General features: G+C 56.8%; 3 protein-coding genes and 1 long non-coding RNA gene across 6 annotated transcripts in view; 1 reads left to right on the top strand and 3 right to left on the bottom strand.

Annotated features, from left to right (window-relative positions):
* GGA3 (golgi-associated, gamma adaptin ear containing, ARF binding protein 3) overlaps positions 1-201 on the bottom strand; it is a 14,430-nt gene extending 14,229 nt beyond the window's left edge. For both annotated transcript variants that reach the window (XM_005884289.2, XM_005884290.2), the window contains exon 1: positions 63-201. In XM_005884289.2, coding sequence (XP_005884351.1) covers positions 63-102 — 40 coding nt within the window. In that variant the 5' untranslated portion in view covers positions 103-201. The remainder of the gene's footprint in view (positions 1-62) is intronic.
* A 22-nt stretch (positions 202-223) lies between these two features.
* On the top strand, positions 224-3,936 carry MRPS7 (mitochondrial ribosomal protein S7). The gene is made up of 5 exons (XM_005884291.2): positions 224-484; positions 989-1,180; positions 1,288-1,351; positions 2,004-2,171; positions 3,249-3,936. The coding sequence occupies exons 1-5, from the start codon at positions 402-404 to the stop codon at positions 3,468-3,470; spliced, it is 729 nt and encodes a 242-aa protein (XP_005884353.1). The 5' UTR covers positions 224-401; the 3' UTR covers positions 3,471-3,936.
* LOC106724417 lies at positions 3,778-4,258 on the bottom strand. Its single transcript, XR_001360204.1, has 2 exons — positions 3,987-4,258; positions 3,778-3,939 (listed from the first exon to the last, which is right to left on the bottom strand). It is a non-coding gene; the product is annotated as an uncharacterized LOC106724417 (long non-coding RNA).
* Positions 4,259-4,571: 313 nt separating this feature from the next.
* MIF4GD (MIF4G domain containing) overlaps positions 4,572-7,398 on the bottom strand; it is a 3,370-nt gene continuing 543 nt past the window's right edge. The window contains exons 1-6 of one of the 2 annotated variants that reach the window (XM_014531757.1): positions 7,253-7,392; positions 6,858-6,987; positions 5,888-5,997; positions 5,552-5,707; positions 5,371-5,463; positions 4,572-4,799 (exon numbers count right to left, since the gene is read on the bottom strand). In XM_014531757.1, the coding sequence (XP_014387243.1) occupies positions 4,572-4,799; positions 5,371-5,463; positions 5,552-5,707; positions 5,888-5,997; positions 6,858-6,945 (675 nt within the window). In that variant the 5' untranslated portion in view covers positions 6,946-6,987; positions 7,253-7,392. Of the gene's footprint in view, positions 4,800-5,370; positions 5,464-5,551; positions 5,708-5,887; positions 5,998-6,857; positions 6,988-7,252; positions 7,393-7,398 lie in introns of those variants that run through there. The other variant, XM_014531756.1, reaches the window with a different exon arrangement.

Raw genomic sequence — 7,398 nt, 5'->3', positions numbered from 1 at the left:
GTGCACGGAGGGGCGGCTCGGTGGTGGCTCGAGGACATGCAAAAGTGGCCGCGGATACTCACTCAGCCAGGACTCCAGGCTCTCTCCTTCCGCCTCCGCCATATTGCAGCCGCCCGGGCCGGGCCCGCGGCCTCAAACCTCGCGACAACCTGCGAGAGCTGAGCCTGGGCGGGGCCTGCATGGGGGCCTGAGAGGAGTGAGCGCCTGCCTGCGACGGGTAACGGGAGGGCGAGTGTTTCCTTTTGATTCTTGCCTTTGGGCCTCGGGATTAAAGACTCTTAACACCCAGAGGGATGGGGCGACGCGCAGCTTGAGGACCCCGCGGAGCCTTTTCCCCGTCTTCCGCCACTCGCTCAGGCACGCCGAGGGCAGTCCTTGTGGGGTCCTCGAGGCAAACCAAGATGGCTGCCCCCTTGGTGAAGGCCGTGCTCGGGTGCTCGGACCTGACACTGAGCGTACGGAGTGCTGTCCTGCGGTTCCCAGGGTGAGAGGGCGGCGGGCAGCTGGGAGGCCGCTCGGTCCGCACCGAGAGGCCTGCGAGGAAGGACAGGGCCCCAGGCAAGACGCGCGGGACCTGCAGGCGGCCTGGAGGCCGGGGTGTCGGGGTCCAAAGCTCTGAACCAGCAGCGTGACTTGGGGCCAATCTGAAGGCTGGGTAGCTGCCCCCTGCCCGCGGGGGCTCTGACTCGGAGTTGAAAGCGCGGTCTTGCCGAGGAGCTCAGAGTTGGCGTTTTCTGTGTTGGGAGTTGGGGGGAGAGGTGCATAGGCGGGCGTCCGCCCTGAGGTTCAGGAGGCGGCCTTCCTGGCCTGTTTGGGGGCGGCCCTCCTACCTCTTGAGACAAGAGCCAGAATTACTGCTGCTCGGGTGGGCTAGCGGTGGCCGCGCCGCTCACTAGTCAGTGGGCTGGCCAGCCTGCCTATTATTAAGTCAAGCGTTCGCACTTGTGGAGTCAGCTCTGCCCGCCGCCCCCTCTTCCCGGTCTCCCAGGTTCACCCAGGTGAGGTGGAGCCGCTACAGCCCGGAATTCAGGGATCCGCAGATCGACAAGGACTATCACCGCAAGCCCTGGGCAGAGCTGACGGAGGAGGAGAAGTTTGAGCGGGAGCTCAGGAAGACCCAGCCCATCAAAGCCGCCCCGTCGGCGAACACTAGCTCCGTGTTTGAAGACCCGGTGATCAGGTGAGACGGGGCACTTTCGTTCCCCCGGGTCAGGCCCAGGGAGGATCTACCGCAAGGATTCCGGGACACAGCCTTGGAAGCTAAACCTGTTGCTTTTCTCCTTGAAGCAAATTCATCAACATGATGATGAAAGGAGGAAACAAGGTCCTGGCAAGATCCCTCATGACACAGGTAACTAGCTCCTCTCTCATCTTCCTTTCTCCTGTAGCTTTGTACTTGGCTTTCAGTTTAGCATGCAAAAGAGTGGATTCTCGTACCTGTCATGAAATGAACTTCCGTGGGTGTGTGTGTGTGTGTGTGTGTGTGTTGGGGCTTTCATGAAGCCCTGCAGGATGAACAACTGCCATTCCCCTCCCCTCCCCAAATCGCAGCGGCTCTTCCCGTCCTTTTCATGAAGCCCTGCAGGATGAACAACTGCCATTCCCTTCCCCTCCCCAAATCGCAGCGGCTCTTCCCGTCCTGGTGGAGGAGAGGAGGCAGCATTTAGGAGCTTTGGCATTGCTCTAGGACAGTGGTCGGCAAACTGCAGCTGGCGAGCCACACGCGGCTCTTTGGCCCCTTGAGTGTGGCTCTTCCACAAAATACCACGTGCGGGCGCGCACGAACAGTGCGATTGAAACTTCGTGGCCCATGCGCAGAAGTCGGTATTTTGTGGAAGAGCCACACTCAAGGGGCCAAAGAGCCGCATGTGGCTCGCGAGCCGCAGTTTGCTGACCACTGCTCTAGGAGAGTGGGATGATGGGAGCGAAGGGCAAGGTGCTCACTCAGCTGGGGAAACTGTTCAGGAAGCCTGGGCAGCCCCTGCCACTGTGTCCCGTTGCAGACTCTGGAAGCTGTGAAAAGGAAGCAGTTCGAGAAGTTCCATGCTGCTTCTTCAGAGGAACAGGCAACCATTGAACGCAACCCCTACACCATCTTCCACCAGGCACTGAAAAACTGTGAGCCGGTGATTGGGCTGGCACCCATCCTCAAGGGTGGCCGTTTCTATCAGGTGAGTGGTCAGGCAGGGACAAGATGCGGGGAGGGGTTCTTGCAGGTAGAAGGGACCAGAGTTGGATCAAGATGAATAGCTTTCTAGGGGCCAGAGACTATCAGGATCTGATCATGTGAGTCCCATAGCGTTAGAGATGACTGAAAATGGAAGAGAGCAAGGAAGTATCCAAGTGACCTCTTCCGGAGCCCCAGACCCCCCCAAAAAATTTTGTGTTCTGTCAGTTTCTCATGGTGAGAGGCTGTTTATATCTCATCCTTTATACACCGTGTCTAGCATAGTGCTTGACTTGTAACTGATGCTTCATCATGATCAAGATGAATAGCTTTCTAGGGGCCAGAGACTATCGGGATCTGATCATGTGAGTCCCATAGCGTTAGAGATAACTGAATATGGAAGGGAGCAAAGAAGCATCCAAGTGACCTCTTCCAGAGCCCCTAACCCCCCCCAAAAAATCTTGTGTTCTGTCAGTTTCTCATGGTGAGAGGCTGTTTCTATCTCATCCTTTATACACCGTGTCTAGCATAGTGCTGGACTTGTACTGATGCTTCATCACCATTTGTTGAACTGAACTAGGTGCCCCCATTATAGTATTTATGTTTCCTTGTCATAAGTGGGTGTTCTCATCTTCTTTTTCAGTGTAAACTTCATAAAAATAGAGACTTATTGCTGTCTGTGTCCCTAGGGTCCGGCATGATACCTGGCACATAGTGGGGGCCTGGCAAATGATTCTTGGACAAGAGGGTCTTATTTTTAGGCACCTGTCATCCGAGTTGGCTCAGTCACCCAGCTGGTGGGGCTTTTCCCAGTTGGTGCTTGTTATCAACTTGGCTGAGCTTCCATTTACAGGTAGAGAGGTCAGTGCTTAATGCGCATTTGCTCAGTGAATGCCTCTGTCTGCTGCACTGAGCTCACAGGTGAGGGGATCTCAGAGGAAAAGACAGGTCCCCCTCCTCAGGGGCCTTGCGAGGGCTGACCCAGAGGGAACCTGTGGCCGCTCCTTAGCACTCGTGGAGGAAGGAGGCTGCAACCCTGGCTAATTCTTGGGCCAACTTGCCCATGTCCTGTCTTGCACAGGTCCCTGTGCCACTAAGCGACCGGCGCCGACGCTTCCTGGCCATGAAGTGGATGATCACCGAGTGCCGGGAGAAGAAGCACCGGCGGACGCTGATGCCAGAGAAGCTGTCGCAGGAGCTGCTGCAGGCTTTTCACAACCAGGGCCCTGTGGTCAAGAGGAAGCACGACATGCACAAGATGGCCGAGGCCAACCGTGCCCTGGCCCACTACCGCTGGTGGTAGGAGGGGTAGGGGCTCTGGGAGCCGCCCAGGGCTCTCTGCTGCAAGACACAACGTGAGCCACTGCTACATTGGAAAATACCTGTGCCTAAGGATGTAGTTCCTTTTTAAGGGCGGGCCTCACAGGAAGGATGGTGCGGTATATTTATTGCTTTTAGTCTTTCCTTTGTGGGCTAGAACTCGCTCTCCCTGCCCCATATCCTTGCAAAGAGGCAATACATGGACTTGGATTTCCCCCAAGAAACTTAGGGCCCATCCAGCCTTATCTTCCATCTGCTTGGGGTGGACCTTTGGGTGATGAAAGGAGGCATTTTAGTATCTGAAAGGTTTATTAGGAAATTCTCACCCTGAACTGTGTAGCATGTGATACAGTACTGCCACCCATGAAAACAACTGGAGGAAATACGCCTGTTTCCAAAGTGGTCCTTATACAAAACGTATAAAAGTTTCTGGTGTGACTTGTGCTCTGCACCTTTCCCCCTTGACAGTCACAGTCCAAAGCATTCTTGTGCTCTGCACCTTTCCCCCTTGACATTCCAAAGCATCCTACCAGTGGCGATGGGTACCCATTTTACAGATGGGAAACTGAGGTGCCAGTGGTTACACAGTGCAGTGGTTGTTAGGAGTTGCCCTTCTCTTCCCGGGCCAGGTGGGAGGTATGGGAGAGACTGAGGGGAGGGGAGGAGGGGGCAGGTCTGTGTAGTGTTTTCCCCAACCCCTGCAGGAGGAGAAGATACTCAGGACAGAACAGAACCCCTGGATAAGTGGGAAACTTCTTGGGAACTGCTTGAAAACTGAGGTGCCAGTGGTTACACAGTGCAGTGGTTGTTAGGAGTTGCCCTTCTCTTCCCGGGCCAGGTGGGAGGTATGGGAGAGACTGAGGGGAGGGGAGGAGGGGGCAGGTCTGTGTAGTGTTTTCCCCAACCCCTGCAGGAGGAGGAGCAGATGCTCAGGGCAGAACCCCTGGATAAGTGGGAAACTTCTTGGGAGCTGCTGAGAGGCTGGGAGGGAAAAAGTCTTTGGAGAGGCAAAGACTGTGCTGCCAGGTGGGAGGTGGGTAGAAGCAAGGCCAGTGCTGCTGGGAGGGAAGCCTGATCTGGAGGCCTAGTCAGAGACCTCGCTGTAGTAATACTTGTGGGCAGCTGGGGTCGTCTTCCAGCCAGCTGCCCGGAACTCGATGATCTCCAGCAGCAGCAGCTGGGCCAGGGAGCTGAGGCTGGTCGGGAGCAGGAAGCCATCCCGGATCAGGACAAAGAGCTCATCCATTCGCTGCCTGTTCATCTTCTCCAGCTGCTCCCCAACTCGGTGCAGCTGCAGCACCAGGCAATCCACCTGCAGGGACAGTGGGAGGTGAGCCTCGGGCAGGGCCAGCCTGTCACACAGAGCAGCCATTTACTGAGCTCTCACTGCGTGCCAGACACTGCATGGCCCTAGACACGCATTTTCCCACTCCAGCCTCACGCCACCCAGTGGGTAGTACCCGTATCCTACATGACAGGAAGCAAGTTCAGAGACTTGCCTATGGTCTTTCATCTGGGCCAGGCAGACACTGGCCCTGTCTGCAAACTGCAGCTGAACCCCGCTTCCTCTCCACCACGCTGCCTGACCCCGGTTTGGTTTCTGGCCAGCAGTATCCACAGCTGCCAAAGCTCTCGCCATTTTATAGGTTGGCTTTCCTGCTGGGGGGAAGCCTCTGAGCCAGGAGGTTTTGGCTGCTCTCTGTTCTGGGTCAGTTCCAGACTTGGCAGCTTGTCCTGTACTGACAGGCCTTCACTGTCCCCCCACCCCCAGCTCTTGCCCCAGGAAGTGATGCCTCAAGCCTCCATGGACACTGGGCTGGTCTGAGCTGAGCTAAAGCCTGCCCACCTCCACCTCCACAGCCTTCCGGGCCAAGGCCACATACCTCCTCCTCCTCGCTCAGACTGTCGGGCTGGGCCAGCCGGAAGAGGCAGTCATAGACGGGGTTCACCAGGGCCATCATGGGCATGTTGTTCACCTGTCAGGGACAGCAGGGGTCAAAGCACTGGCTTAGTGGCCTCGGGAGATGGGCTGCCTGCTGCACAGGGCGGCTGCGGTGGCCTCACCCTCAAGTAGTCAAAGATGTTGCAGATAAAGGTGACATAGCAGACCCAGCCCTGCGGGGAGCGGGCGCGCAGCTGCTCCCGAGCCTGGTACTCCTGCTGTAGCCGGTTGAGGAGTCCACGCCGGAAGACACTCTGGCCTGCTTGCTTGCTCTCTGCCTGTGAACCAGAGGAAGGATGGCGGCATTAGGGACGGGCAGTGCCATCACAACCCCACCTGAGCTTCCATGGCTGAGGACCCTCTCGTCCTACTCTCTCTGCCTCTGAGGGAAGTCCTTCGCATCTCTGCCCACGCCTGAAGCCAAGTGTCTCCCCTCTTCTCCACCAACGCTCCCCAACCTGAATAATGGCATAGCACATGCGTCCTGCTTCCTTGCTGAACACGCGGTCCTGCAGGGAATGGTCCACAATCACATTGGCCACTTTCTCCAAGTCCACGGCACCTGGATCTGGAGTAGAGACAGGCAGGCAGTCTTGACCTGCTTAATTAGCACATTTGCCTCCACCTGCTCCTGAGAAGGACTGGAGATGTTTACAGAAGAGCACAACCATGACATGCTTACATTTCACTTAGAGATCGGAAAGCAGGCACAGCTCCGCCCGGAGCCTCCTGCGGCCCAATCAGAGGCAACGGGGAAGGTCATGCAGCTGAGAGACTAAGCAAAGAATGCTAGTTTCCTAGGACAGATCGTGTGGCACTAGGCTGAGGAAGGAACACTTACGTGTCTTTGACAGCAATTTCACAGGAGCAAGTGTTCTCATAACACACTCCCATGAACCCCTGACATGAGCAGGCCAGGCAGGGCCTCCCCCACAAGCTCAGCGTGGCATGTGATGGGCACTGCCAATTGTTAACCGAGTCAAGCTTCTGTCCTGAGTGCTGCGGGAGGCCTCGGTCCAGGACAATGACCCTCTCTCCCCTGCCAGGCAGAACACTCTATCCTCTGTCCCAACTCAGGCAGCTCTGCACGTTCAAGAGCGCTGGCTGCAGCAACGCAGAAACCAGGTCCAATTTCAGGACTTGAAGAGCAGGACCCGTGTTCTCTGTGCCCCACGTCCCTTTCATGAGCACATAAACGTTACTAGGAAGGCTTTACATTCTGGGAGGACTATGACTCACTCCCAAATACTGGCCTGAATGTAGCTTCTCTTTTGGTTTGAGAGTTATGGTGCTGACTCCTATTCACAGAAATCGAAGGGAGAGAGAGGGCTGGACATTCCCAGGCTAGGGCTCAGTCCTCCGGTCCCGTCCCCGTGGCCCCGTGTCTGCAGCTCCAGACCCAGGCTCAGGAGGGCTCCCCAAGCTCACCTTTGAGCGCTGTCTTCAGCAGCTGCTGGGTCTCTGCGTCAAAAGACTGGATTTTATACTCCTCTCTACCAGGCTCCCCCATGACCATCGGCCCCAGCAGCTCCTTTCTGGGCAGAGTTAGTGACAGCACCTGGGGAGGAGGGGAGGTGAAGGGGGAGGCCTCAGATGTGGAGAGTGAGGCCGGGATTCCCAGACTGCAGGCCCTGGCTGGGGCTGGCCACTGCTGGGACAGGTACTCCTGGGCAGTCCTTGGCATTAGTAGTTGGCCGAGTGCCCACCAAGCTTGGCTTCTGGTGGAGACTGGGCACCAGCCAAGCACCTGCTGTTTAGTTTAGGAACCCCTGTAGCTTCTGGGATTACATAAGAGCAGAGAGATGAAGCGTGAAAGCGCCTACCCTCCAGTCCCGACTGGAGGCAGAGTTACTCTCAGCTGATACCAGGGGTGGGGTGGGGTGCGCTGGGCTGCGGGTGTAGACAGTTGCCTGCCCATATAAATCGGCTTGAAGCTGCTGGCCCCGCAAGATTCTGAGCGAATGAGAAG

Source organism: Myotis brandtii, unplaced genomic scaffold, assembly GCF_000412655.1.
Source record: "Myotis brandtii unplaced genomic scaffold, ASM41265v1 scaffold825, whole genome shotgun sequence".
Taxonomy (NCBI): domain Eukaryota; kingdom Metazoa; phylum Chordata; class Mammalia; order Chiroptera; family Vespertilionidae; genus Myotis; species Myotis brandtii.
This window is presented reverse-complemented; position numbering and strand designations above follow the sequence as displayed.

What these genes read in the sequence shown, in the direction of transcription:
- MRPS7 (XM_005884291.2), top strand. Translation starts at nt 402, where the DNA reads ATGGCTGCCCCCTTGGTGAAGGCCGTGCTCGGGTGCTCGGACCTGACA. An exon ending in GCTGTCCTGCGGTTCCCAGG is followed by an intron (nt 485 to 988) that starts GTGAGAGGGCGG and finishes CCGGTCTCCCAG; the next exon opens with GTTCACCCAGGTGAGGTGGA. An exon ending in CAAGATCCCTCATGACACAG is followed by an intron (nt 1,352 to 2,003) that starts GTAACTAGCTCC and finishes GTCCCGTTGCAG; the next exon opens with ACTCTGGAAGCTGTGAAAAG.